This window comes from Gymnoscopelus braueri (genome assembly GCF_963280865.1).
Source record: "Gymnoscopelus braueri genome assembly, chromosome: 1".
Classification (NCBI taxonomy): domain Eukaryota; kingdom Metazoa; phylum Chordata; class Actinopteri; order Myctophiformes; family Myctophidae; genus Gymnoscopelus; species Gymnoscopelus braueri.
The window spans coordinates 51,749,822-51,763,757 of NC_137603.1; the positions used below are offsets into that span (position 1 = coordinate 51,749,822).

The 13,936-nt window shown below is 43.7% G+C and overlaps 1 protein-coding gene across 1 annotated transcript in view; it reads left to right on the forward strand.

Moving 5' to 3' along the window:
- Positions 1–13,633, forward strand: part of fto (FTO alpha-ketoglutarate dependent dioxygenase) — a 243,943-nt gene extending 230,310 nt beyond the window's left edge. The window contains exons 11-12 of the mRNA XM_080427366.1: positions 7,302–7,442; positions 10,780–13,633. Of these exons, the coding sequence (XP_080283492.1) occupies positions 7,302–7,442; positions 10,780–10,786 (148 nt within the window). The 3' untranslated portion in view covers positions 10,787–13,633. The remainder of the gene's footprint in view (positions 1–7,301; positions 7,443–10,779) is intronic.
- Positions 13,634–13,936: the final 303 nt, after the last annotated feature.

The following is a 13,936-nucleotide window of genomic DNA, read 5'->3' on the forward strand; positions in this document are numbered from 1 at the left end:
AGGAAAAGTTATTTGCTCGATGGCATCGCGAAAGCCATTTAGCCACACGAGCGAGCTGCGAACAATAGGAGACGATTCGGGACAGTTAATCTCCAACAACAGCCTGTCTACTGTATGTCATTAAAAACACATGTTATTAATGACCTGAACAGCCCTCGTTCAAACTCAACCAACTGCACGGTGCCTGTGAGGACCTGAATTCCACTCATGTCCCGCATGTCTCTCCCTGCGCAGTTCAAAACAACTCAACTACTAGCTCTCAACTACTTTTGTACTTTGTTGTATGACGGTGGGGGAAAATAGACGATCTACAAGCTCACAAAGCGTTGCAATGTCACACGTCGGGGGGGGCAGCAATGGCTCAGGAGGCAGAGCGGCTGCTTGGGAAAACGGAAGGTTCCCAGTTCGATCCCGGGCTCCCCCAGAGTTAGTGTCGAAGTGTCCTTAAGACGCTGAACCCCTAATTGCATGATTTCCTCGCGCCATTGGTATATGAATGTGTGGTTAAAATGTACATTGTAAAGCGCCTTGGATAAAGGCGCTGTATAAATGCACCATTTACATGTTGTGAGCTCGTAGATCTTCTATTTTCAGGTGGGGGGGTTGAAAGTGGAACTCCTCCTCAGGGTTAACCATTCAATCAGATGGGGGTCGGCGGCCAAATACAGATAATTTTGGGGGTCCTTGACACGGAAAAAGTTTGAGCACCACTGATATAGCAACATGACAACAGAAAACTGTTAGGATTCAGAAGACATTTGTAAATATTTGCACAAACGTTCATGATTTTTCATGAACGTTATGAGCCTGTATATATGATATTTTTGAATAGCCAAAGAAATCTAAAATGACAGGGATGCGTTCCCGGATTGAATGGGTAAATTTAGTGTGAAAATGTGCATCTCTTCCGCTCCTTTTCCGGTCAGAGGAGTTAGAATGTTGTGCTGTCAGCCGTTTTTCAAGAGCCCGTCGTACAGTTTTCGGGGCGAAGCTGTGGAACTCTCTAGTCTCTCCCCCAGCTGTCTTGTATTTCTGCTCCATAACATTAGGACCCTCATATAGTCATGGTTAATGCACTGAAATCAAACGGCCCACCAAAGGCTTCTGCACTAATCCCACGTGGTTTAACAAATGACCTCCCGGAGCGATAACGCAATAAGCCCTAGCCCTCCTATCTATGTTTCCCCGGGTCCTTTTTCACTTGAGCTTGACACAATCGTGCATTTATCAGTGTAATTGCATGAGTCGGAAGCACTGATGTTGTCTATTAGGTGGATGCCCATCCCGTTAAGAGCAGAGGGCCTTTTAATGTATTGCCCCCCCCCCCCCCCCCCCCCCTGTGCTGTGCGCACATACTGCTGCACAATTACACACAGCGGCGGCCCCGGAGATTGAGTGGGCTCTGATAGTGATGATGATGTTGGCTGTGGTAGTGGTAACCATGGCCATGCCTCTTAACAAGAACAACACAGCCAAAGCCTGGTTGATTATTTTATTTACTTCATGTTGTTTTCTATACCTCTCTCCCCTCATGTTCCTTTCTCTCACTCCCTCCCTCCCTTGCTCCCTCCTTCCCGGTTCTTTGACCGAGGCGAGGGGTCCGAGCGCCGAGCGTTGAGAGACGGAGAGGGGAGAGAGGAGAAGGGGAGGGGGGAAATCGATGGCGAGCACATTACAGTAAAACGTATTGATTAGGCCAGCTGCGAGCAGCAGTGTGTTGGTCGCAGAGATGTTGGAATGATGCAATACTTAAAGGAATTTATCCTTTGACTTCTACATTAACCTTTTATTGACTGCTTTGCCTGTCCATAATTAACACTCACTTTAGCTAAAGTGGTTAGTTTGAGCGCAAAGGGGGGTGGGCGGGCGGGGGGGGGGGGTGACCGGGGTCTAGGCGGTGGTGTCCTCCACCCCTCCATTGCAACCCGAGAGGAGAGGAGAGTAGAGGAGAACCTCGGTGGGATAACGGCAGTAGAAATCTCATATAGCTTTAGCATTAGCATACCATTTGAGCTGCGGGGGGGGGGGGGGGGCAGGGCTATAGGGTTTCAGGGTGAATTGAAATGAGTGATTATGTTGCCAATCTCTCCTGACGGCATGCGGGCCAGATGGGATGGTTAGTCCTGTATCTGTTCTGGGGGTTATACCCACTTAACCTGGCATCCCTATTTGGGGCATTATGTCATTATAGCCAAAAAAGTTTCACTCACAAAAAAAATAAAATAAGAATAATTTCAACATTTTCCCAAAATTGTATAATTTGAATTTTTTCCCCTCCATAACAGCTGAGCTTGTAGATCGATTTTTATTTTATTGTTGCTATTTCTGAATGTAGCGCTTAAGTGGACATGCTGCTGTGTGTGGAACAACCCAATCTCTTTGTCTTTGACGGTAAACTTCGAGGTCGAATGTTGTGTTGTTTTGTTTCTTTTGTTATTTATTTATCAATTTTTTTTCTGTGCTATGGGAAAGTGCTTCAGCAGGCTTTGTGTTTGCAACGTGCACCGCGGCTTACGCTGAATTACTATCGAGAGACTTAGGAGAGCTTAAGCTCCGTATCGACTTTTCGTTTGCTCCCCCACTTTAGCAGTCCAGCGACGGTGCTGTGTTTACCAGTGGCAGATGCTGTCAAAAGCAGCGTGTTGAATGTGTCTAGACCATATTATCTTTGATAGGACTCCAGTCCCCTGTATCTGGTGTATCTGCTGTAAACCGGGGGCACTCTATTTGCAGGCTAATATTGCGAGATCCCCTTGTCTGATAAATGGAGCCTTGGTCGTTTAAATGGGGCTTGTCAGATATCTTTAGCGCGCGCGCGTGTGTGTGTGTGTGTGTGCGCGCGCGCGCGCGTGTGTGTGTGCGTGTGCGCGCGCTGTGGTCCTGGGTCAGGACGGCCCAGAAAAGAGGCCGCTGTGTGTTTTTTCTTTGCTCTCGTTGCCGCGCTGCATGAATACTTAATCACGCCTAATCAAAGACCCTGCATTCCCATGGTCCTCGTGCTGATGTCAGCAGAACCTCTCTCTCTCTGTGTGTGTGTGTGTGTGTGTGTGTGTGTGTGTGTGTGTGTGTGTGCGTGTGCGTGTGTGTGTGCGTGTGTGTGTGTGTGTTTGTTTGTGTGTATGTGGAGGGAGAGGTCAGTGAGTTTGCAACACCTTGTCTCTTTCTCTCTGCACACACACAAACACACACACACACACACACACACACACACACACACACACACACACACACACACACACACACACACACACACGTTTCTCCTTTACTTTATCTCTTTCTTTCATTCTCTCTCTCTCTCACTCTCTCTGACTGTCTATCTCTCTCTCCCAGATATGTATGCTAGCTGTGTCGTTTCTCCCGCTTGTCTTGAAGTGGCGCTTCCTTTAATTCGCGGGGCCTAAATAAATGATGAGAACATTTAAACACGCGGGCTCGTCGCTAAAGCCCCAAGGTCGCCTAATCATATTATTTATGAAGTGATGTGCTACATAATGGTACTTAGTGCATGTTAACAGATGCTATTATCAGGCCCCGATACCGAGCTACAGGAAGATATATTGGACCGGTTGGATGTTAATGCCGCCGCCCGCCGACCGTAATGGCGAGCGGCTATTTGAGAAGAAAAAAAGAAGGGGGCCGGCCGCGCCCCAAGCGCAGCACTTAGCCTCCGGGAGCCGCTCCCACATTAAGTGGCCCCGGCGAAAATATATAACCACAAATACTGGCAGGCTGCTGGCCGCCTGGACAGCCCCCCCCCCACCCCCCTTGACCACTTTATAACATCCTGCTTTTCACATCCATAAGCAGTGGTGTAAAGTAACTAAGTACAAGTACTCTACTTAAGTACACTTTTGAGGAATGTTTACTTTACTGGAGTATTTCCCATTTTCAATACTTCTACTTCTACTCCACTACATCTCAGAGGAAAATATTATACTTTTACTCCACTACAATTATTTGAAAACTTTAGCTCCTACTGCAGTTAATTTGTAGATTTTGATTATTATTACAAAACCATTTCAGACCTACACGTTGGAGATTTGAAAATAGCCGATCTACAAGCTGACAACCCGTCCCAAAGCGACGCGTTGTGAGCTTGTAGATTTGCTATTTTCAAAGGATTTTATTAATTTTATTAAAACTTGTGTAATGGGACTTTCTGCATAATAAGTACTGAACTTGTACTTGTAACAGACTATTTCAATAATACAATAGGGTATTGATACTTTTACTTAAGTAAAAAATTTGAGTACTTCTTCTATCACTGCTATTTCGGGCATGTCATTATAGGCAGAAATTGTGGAAGTACTGTAGAGATCTGTAAGCTCGCAAAGTGACATGTTGTGAGCTTGTAGAATGGGTATTCTCGCTATTATTTGCACGACGAAGTATATACAGTAGGGCTTAAGTGGTTAAGAATGACAGCCTGGTGTTGTTGTTGTTTTTGAGCGGTGCCAGCCTCTCCAACAAGTGACCGAGTGTGTTTGTATGTCCGTATGTATGTATGAGCACGGCAACAACAGCTGATTGCAACACAAAGATGCAACCAGTTAAACTAATTAAACACTAGCAGGAGACAGTGCAACTTATTAAAGTTGTACCGTTGTTAGGTATTTATATTTTATTTGTATATCTTACAAATACACCTGTATTCTTTATTGTTATTATTATCCATATAGACAAAGGCACAAGCAAACTCATACATACACGCACATACAGGTAGAAACACTCAGTGATGGTACACAGCGAACTCCTGAGTGTTAATCTAACTCTCTGAGTTAAAAGCGAATAAACGAACACTAAGGAGTTCCCTGTGTATCCTTCAGCAGCCCTCTCTCTCTCCCTCCCTCCCTCCCCTTTCTACTTCCGGGTCAGGGGTCGTGCTCGTCTGTCAGAGGCGGCGGAGCAGATTTACGATGACAGCGCAGAGTCACCGAGGAGTCACCTCGGCAAATATTTACACTGCTCCGACAAAAGATGTGACTCATGTCTCATGGCTGCCACAGGGGACCGCACTCTGGCTCCACATTCTGTGGAAAGCCAAGATATTAATCATATAAGCATAATGCGTCGGGCTGCATCCAAAAAGGCTGCGTTTCTCTCCAGGACCGCAACAAATGCGAGTGTTGCCCTAATGAAACCATCTGGCTGTGGTTGTGTGCATGTGTGTGTGTGTGTGTGTGTGTGTGTGTGTGTGTGTGTGTGTGTGTGTGTGTGTGTGTGTGTGTGTGTGTGTGTGTGTGTGTGTGTGTGTGTGTGTGCGTGTGTGAGCGTGTGCGTGTGTGTGTGCACACACATGCGTGCACACACATGCGTACACACACGCACACACACACGCATACACACACACGCGTGTGTATGTGTGTGCGTGTGTGTGTGTACTTGTATTAATGTACTTGTGAGGACCAAATGTCCTCACAAAGTAGTGTTTTATTAGTGTTTCATGTTGTTTTGTGGAGTTATGCTTATAATTTGGGAAAAGATTCACATTTGAGTTAATGTTAGGATTAGACATTTAGAGGTTTAGTTTTCACTATTTTTATACTTAATTGTGCGGCGATGTCACACACCGAAAAAATTGCTGATATACAAGCCCACAACGTTGTGAGCTTGTAGATCTCTCGGCTATTTTCAGCTAATTTCCTAATGTCCTAAACTGTTTGTCCTCACATGTATACTAATACAAGTATGTGTGTGTGCATATGTGTGTGTGCTTGTGTGTCTGTCTGTGTGTGTGTGTGTGTGTGTGTGTGTGTGTGTGTGTGTGTGCCTGTGGGAGTGTGTACTGTAAGGCTGTGAGGTGACTGGACCATTAATCATCTGTTCGTGATATGGTGCGTTCTGTTCTCATCAGCCTGATACTGTCGCGCCCCTTTTTATGGCTTCAGAAACATAAATCCTGACTCATCACTTTTAGATGATCCCACTTGTCTTCATTTTTCATCATCTTTTCCACCATTTCCCCTGTTTGTGTGTGTAAGTCAATAAGTCAACTTTATTTATAAAGCGCCTTTCAGTACAGACTTACGAAGTGCTGTACAAATGTACAAAACATACAGTGTGTGTGTGTGTGTGTGTGTGTGTGTGTGTGTGTGTGTGTGTGTGTGTGTGTGTGTGTGTGTGTGTGTGTGTGTGCGTCAAGTCAAGTCAAGTCAAGTCACCTTTATACATATATAGCACACTTAAAAACAATAGGAGTTGATCCAAAGTGCTTTCCAATCACTTCAATCAATGTGTGTGTGCGTGCGTGTGCACTGCGTCTAACTGGGTCAGTCTTATTAGCAGCCGTAAAGAGGAAAGGAAGCCCTCCTGGTCAAATTACACAGTATCCACCCATCCTGTGTGTTTAGGGACAAATAAACACACACACACACACACACACACACACACACACACACACACACACACACACACACACACACACGCAGCGCGCGCGCACACGCACACTAACAACTCATCCGAGCGAGTACCTGACATTTGTGACCGACCTCTTCAAATTCCCCATCAATCAGCAGACAGACAGACAGGAAGATGTGTTTCAAGTCTCCTATATAGTACATGCCCTCAGATGTCAGCTGAGGTCACTGTGAGTGGAGTTTAAAGAGAGGGATCACAGTGTGCAGAGCTCTGACAGAGTAGGAGTGCTAAAGTAACATTAAGTCAACCTAAAGATTAAAGCTTAGTTTATGCTCTGTAGTATCACAGTGTCACTTGTCAAAAGTGACACTTTTGACAGATCTACAAGCCAACATCACTAGCTTTATAGATCTGTTCTTTCTGCCACCTCACACAATGGATTATGAATTAAGCATTATTTTTGTTTGTTTATTTGTTTATAAGGGACAATGCACAATAAATGAATTGCACCAGAGAAAGCCAAGAGCAAATGTACATCTCTAGTCCCTGGGTGGGTGTCCCATAAAAAAATAGCAGATATACAAGCTCATAGCGCGGCATCGAGTGCTATGAGCTTGTAGATCTGCTTTTTTTCATTATTTGTGCACATCTTACATATAAAGAAATATATATTCAAAGATTTGCACAAATGTTCAAGATTTTTCAAAAATAGCCAAAGACATTTTAAAAAATGACACAGATACGTTCCCGGTCTTAATGGGTTAAAAGAACCTGAAGATTAAAGTTGTTTTTTTAAATCTGGATTGACTTCTAAAACATCCAGAATGCTCCCTTGAAGCCTGTGTGTTAATGGTGATGACTGTCTTGTCTACCTGTTGGTTTATGTCAGTCAGAGGGAGGAGCTGACAGGGGGTATGCTTGTTTCCTGTGTCTTGTCGCCCCAGGTGCCACTCCAGCCTGGCCCAGACGCTGCCCCCTGAGGAGGCCCCCGTTGACCGGCCCTTCTGGGCCGTAGATGACCCCGGCATGCCTCTGCCCTTTGACCTGGCCGACATCATCAACCGGTGGAGTCACTCCTCTGGAGGGTGAGTCTTTAAAAGATGTTTTCATGGATTAAAGTTCTCTGATTTCAGTCATTTTGGATTCCATACAGGCCTGCCATGTCTTCTTTGAAAGCATGTCACTGCATCAAAAATAGTAGATCTACAAGTGTTGTGAGCTTTTAGATCGGCTATTTTCGGCTATTAGTTATTTTAAGATTAAAGAGTATTTGAAATGGGTCAAACTAGCAATAGAATACGTGTTTAGAAGCATCTTCCATAAACATGAATGGTCTAAAAAAATGTCATTAAAGCTACGTTTAAAGCCTCAATCTGTTCAAATTTCCTCAAATTTCTTCGACTGGTTGGCTGTATGTAGAACAGCAGCAACATTGGTTTAGAATGATGATACCTAAACATCATTACATTTTCAGTCATGAGATTACATTTTTGCTTTATTCCATGGGTTTTTGGTAAGACTGTATGTTAAGGTCATGTCCATAGTGCATTATCAGCACATTTATAATGCATTATAATGCTCTTATAAGGCGTCATAACACTGTTCATAATTATTAAGACACTTTATAACTGACCAAGTTATGGTAGTTATAATGTCCTGTTCCACTGAATGATTAATGCATCATTACCACCATTTATAAACTCATAAACCTTGTTAGAAGTTGTTATATATAATTATAAACATTTATAACAAGTGTTATTAATGCCTTATAAGCGCATTGCAATGCATTATAAATGTGCTTATAATGCATTATTGACCCAACCGTAATATACAGTCTTACCAATGTTTTAAAAGCTTGCAATCTTTACAGATTATAATTGATATACTGGAGGGGCTGATGATCAGTTGTTGTCAGTTCAGCAGCTTAAATATAAATACTGGTTGGTAAACAGCCTTGAACAAGAGGTGTACTGCATTTCCCCCCATGATGATTGATCACATTTAAAGTACCAGATTTATTTTAAAGATCTCAAGGAACGGTCATGCTTAATTCATATTAAGAATTTCTGAGAGATAAATCCAGCACCCTGTGCTCTGCATTCTAAACGTGATTGTCATCTCTGTGTTTTCATAACAGAGTGATTTGTGACACAATCAAAGAGGTAGATCAATTCATATAGACAACTGACATTGGCTTTCTAGACGCAAATGTTATAACAAATTATAAAAAATAAAAATAACATTGCTACTGTTAAAAGTTGGTCTGCTCTTTCCATGAAATACACTGAAATCTCTGCCCTATCTCTGATTTAATCTGTCTCATTCAGTCTTAAAGGACAGATGGAGTAGAAGGTGTAGGTCCTGCATGAGTCGTTGAAGTACGAATACCAGTATCTGTACCTGTAGCCGTGCTATGACCATTGAGACCAATGAGTCCATTTACAGTACTCTCGCATATAATTACTGTATCTGTGTACTATACTGTGTGGGCACAATGCATCCCTGCGTCCCATGACAACATAAAGCCCTAAAATGTAATAAACAATGCAGATCATCTCTGAGCGTCCCTGGAATCTTTGTAATCTTTTCACCCCTCGACAGTGTAAATACACACACACACTCATGCATAGACCCCACCACCACCACCACCACCACCACCACCACACACACACACACACACACACACGCACACGCACACGCACACGCACACACAGAGACAGAGAGACACGCACTCGCAAAATCACACAAACCCCTGGACGAGAGTGCCATCACTGGCTCATAAATATGCTGTAATGAACCAGTGGAGTTGGCATTTGGACTGTCCAGTGCATTACTCTTCATTAACTGAGCCCTGTCATATTACAACCAACTCTGGCTCCCTGCACTTGTAGCCAATCATCATTACAGCGTGTAGCCAGGGGCCCCCGCTGGCCCCATGCCTGCACTAGGGTCCCCCCGCTGGCCCCCTGCCTGCACCCAGGGCCCATGTCTGCACCCAGGGCCCATGTTGGCCCTTGTCTGCACAGAGGCATCTCCAGGATATTGTTGCTGTTGGGCAGAAACCTTCTATCTCCGTATTTCATTGTTTTATGTTTTTTCACAAACTAATGCCCTATCTTTACTTCATCATATCATATACGACAGTGTCACTCAAAAATGTGCATTGTGCTGTGTGCAATTTGTGTTTTTTTCTGAAAGATTTGAACATTTTGAACGGTTTTGCTTTGACATAAATGTCAGCAAAAGCTGATTATGATTCTAAACCGTGACCTCCCTGTTTACCCAGTGCCTCCCATACTGCGAAGAAAATATATGCTTCACAAAACAATGTTTTTTTAATATAATAGTTCTTAACTCTCTCAGTGCCAAGAGTATTTTCATAAAGTACTCCCCCAGTGCCAGCAATTTGCGTTTTTTTTGTTTGTTTTTTTTTGTAATTTTTCATTCAAATAAATGATCTGATTGGGTTTTTAAACCCATAATACAGTTCTACCAGTAGAGAGCAACAAATCGACACATTGATGATCTCGCTGGCTCACTCGCCCCCTCCCAAACAGGCTCACGTCACATCCGGTCATAACCGGATGTTGACATTTTTGACAATCGTTGATCGGGCTAAATTACGATGTAATTGATGTGTCACGACTACGATGACTGATCGTCACCCAGACCAAAGAGAGTAGACGTGGACCTCTCCGTTAGTTTTTTATACCGTGTGAAAAACCGTGACTTTCCCTATTCTGGCCAAAAATGACGCGGGAAAAAAATTAGAACCGGAAACGGAATCTGCGTCATGAAACCGGAACCCAATGAGTCTGAAGGAGTCAGGACGCGAAAGTGATCATGAAAAATAAACAGAATAGCGCACAGTCAAAAGTAAAAACTCGGGATTTCTCGTGCTGGCACTGAGGGTACTCGGGAAAAACTCGGGATATCTCGGGGCGTGGCACTGAGAGAGTTAACTCTCTCAGTGCCACACAACGAGATATCCCGAGTTTTTTCTGAATGCCCTCAGTGCCAAAACGAGAAATCCAGAGTTTTTGAAAAAAAAAATCAGAACCCAAGATATCATTATCTGAAGATTTGCAGCTCCATCCACTCTTTGTTTAACTTATAACTGAAAAAGGCTGTATCTCGCTTCCTAAGCACTTTTCTTTTACTTAAAAAATAAAAAATAAATGCTGGCACAGTATGAACATATTTTTTTATTTCATTGGCACTGAGAGAGTTAATATACTAAGTAAAAGTACAACTGTATATGAAAATATCTTGGACATTTTGATCCCATATATTCTCTGTAAAATATACCTTAGCCTGGCCTTTAAAATAATTTTCATGTTCGTAGATTTTTTAAAGATACAGTGATCAATGAGTGAGTGGAGAGTTTACCGTGTCCTTGTATGTCTCCCCTCTTCCCCACAGGATGTGAAGGAGGCAGAGAAGTGATGCAGGCCGACAGCCAGTGGAGATGACACACGACTGCGTCATCAAACCCGTATCGTTGACTTCCATTGGATTAGGGCACACCCCAAACAACCAACACGCCCTCCTTGAAACCCCCCCCCCCCCAAAAAAAAAAACCTGACTCACCTGACTGAGATCTTTTTAATATTTTTTTCGTTTTGCCTATAGAAGAACTCTTGGCTACCAAACGTGGCGATAAGAAACGGAGCAGCGGCACTCCGGCTAACACTTTGCTAATCGAGCTAGCTTATAGCAACCGATCGGCTACTTAGGCTAGCTGGCGAAACGTTAGGGCGGTAGCCGCGTAACAGTGTTAGCTTCTCATCGTGCTGATATTTATTATTTTTAGTGCACTATGTTACTTATTCCCGCATAACCCCACATGAAGGCTTCGTCAGTTGATCGACGCACACCGAGTAGTCGTAGTACACAGTACATGTATTCCTATGCTTGCTATCGCTCTTACCGTGTGATACTACAGTATAGTGTGGTAAAAAAAAATGCTATTTGAGTTTGCGCGGCGTTCTTTCCTTTAACCACTTAAACCCTATATATTTAGTTGACTGGGGTCCACCAGGTTACTCTGGTTTCTCCCCCTACAACAGCGGTTCCCAACAATTTCTGGATCAGGGCCCACTTGAAAATATTGTCAGGTGGGTGGGCTGTGTGCAATTTTCAGAGCATGTTTCCTTTTAATGATCAATTGATCGGATAGTGTTTGCAGGCTTGGATCAATGGAACTAACCTTAAGTTCTTACGTGTCAGTATCACAATGAAAATTATTTGTTCAAGATTTTAAAGGAAAATACCATGACATTTGTTTTTCAAATTCATTAATACATTGGTTAATGTTATATTATCAATAAAATCTTAGTGTTTCGTAAATGATTTGGGGGCCCACATGCAATACCCTCGCGGGCCACCAGTCCCAAAGTGTTGGGAACTGCTGCTGTACACCAGATCTCTTTGCGAGAATAGACGATCTCTAAACTCACACTGGGCCGCGTTGCAACGTTTTGTGAGCTTACAGATCAGCTATTTTGGCCAGGATGCGGCCGTTATAGGGTTCATGTGGTTGACCTTGCAGCATATTCCCCTTTATTTGTGTTCAGAAGGAAATGATGAACTGTGAAGAGACCAAAGAGCTGATCCTGATGGGATGAAGTAATGAATGTCTACATGAGGAATGTGTTGTTTTTATTGTTTACAGTATGCGCTGGTGTGGACATGCAATATATGGGCATGTACTGTACTGTATGTGCGTCAGCACGCTTTCACACACATACGTCAACGTGTGTACGTAAGGTGTGTGTGCATGTGTGTGTGTGTGTGTGAGAGAGTGAGCACTTGTATGTATTACATGTGTATGTACGTGAAAGTTTACATGAAGGCATGTGTGAGTAATTGCTAGATTGGTTTTGTCTATGTACATTGTGCATAGATATGCACAAGGTCTGTGTGTGTGTGTGTGTGTGTGTGTGTGTGTGTGTGTGTGTGTGTGTGTGTGTGTGTGTGTGTGCGTGTGCGCTGTGCGTGTGTGTGTTATAGATTTCATTCTAATAGTTTATATTATGTGCACATGTGGTAGTTTGTTCCTGTAAGTTACTGTGTGTGTCTATGTGTGTGCACGTGACAGTGTTCCAGTATGTGTCTGCATGTGCAATACATGCCCATAGTATCTGTATGTGTGTGTGTGTGTGTGTGTGTGTGTGTGTGTGTGTGTGTGTGTGTGTGTGTGTGTGTGTGTGTGTGTGTGTGTGTGTGTGTGTGTGTGTGTGTGTAACAGTATATGAAGGGAAAGCATTGCGTTTGTGATTATAATTGTGCGTGTGTGCTTGTGTGTGTGTGTGTGTGTGTGTGTGTGTGTGTGTGTGTGTGTGTGTGTGTGTGTGTGTGTGTGTGTGTGTGTGTGTGTGTGTGTGTGTGTGTGTGTGTGTGTGTGTGTGTGTGTGTGTGTGTGTGTGTGCCTGTTGGCCAGGCTGGGAGTTGTTTGTGCTGTACTGTAGGATGTTCACAGACACACACAGTGTGTGTGTGTGTGTTGCTCTGATGAAAGGCAGCGCTGATAGGAATGACCCGGAACACAAACGCCGCTTCTCATTAATTACAGCTGTTCAGTCGCTTTTAATTACTCTTAAAGCAGCGTGTAGAGCACCACGCTCCCCCTGCAATGCTGCGGGCCAGCCGAGAGAGAGAGAGAGAGAGAGAGAGAGAGAGAGAGAGAGAGAGAGAGACAGAGAGAGAGAGAGAGAGAGAGAGAGAGAGAGAGAGAGAGAGAGAGTGACAGAGAGAGAGAGTGACAGAGAGAGAGAGAGAGAGAGAGAGAGAGTGACAGAGAGAGAGAGTGACAGAGAGAGAGAGAGAGAGAGAGAGAGAGAGACAGAGAGAGAGAGACAGAGAGACAGACAGAGAGAGAGAGACGCTAATGACATTAAAAAAACACTTTCATAAAAGTTGGAAAAACAACTACGAGGTATAAAAGAGGCGCGGTGGCCCTCCATGTCTGATATCTCTCCTCGATGTATAGTGTAGTTCACGGTGAAGTAGAGATGCTGTTTTGCTACTATAGAAAACTTTTGTTTTGTTTTTTTACTTCTGAGGATTTTGTTTTTTTTCCAAGATGTTAATGTTTGCCAAATGTTGTTCTACTAGTCTCTTCTTCTGTATCTCTTTTTGTATGTGGTTGGAGAGACGTGTTGTTTGTAGATCAGCAGTAGCGTTGCATTGTGTGAACCACTCTTTGCTCCCTGCGCCACAGCTTGTCTGTCTAAAGCACTAGGAATGGCAGTAAATAAAAACATGTTTTATCAGCCCTCTGTGTCCTTTTGTGCTTTGTGTGTGTGTGTGTGTGTGTGTGTGTGTGTGTGTGTGTGTGTGTGTGTGTGTGTGTGTGCGTGCGTGCGTGTGTGTGTGTGTGTGTGTGTGTGTGTGTGTGTGTGTGTGTGTGTGTGTGTGTGTGTGTGTGTGTGTGTGTGTGTGTGTGTGTGTGTGTGTGTGTGTGTGTGTGTGTGTGTGTGTGTGTGTGCGTGCGTGCGTGTGTGTGTTAATTTAACTCTATTTGTGTTAAATTAACACAGATGAGTTTACTGTGTGTGTGTGAGCGTGCACACACTTG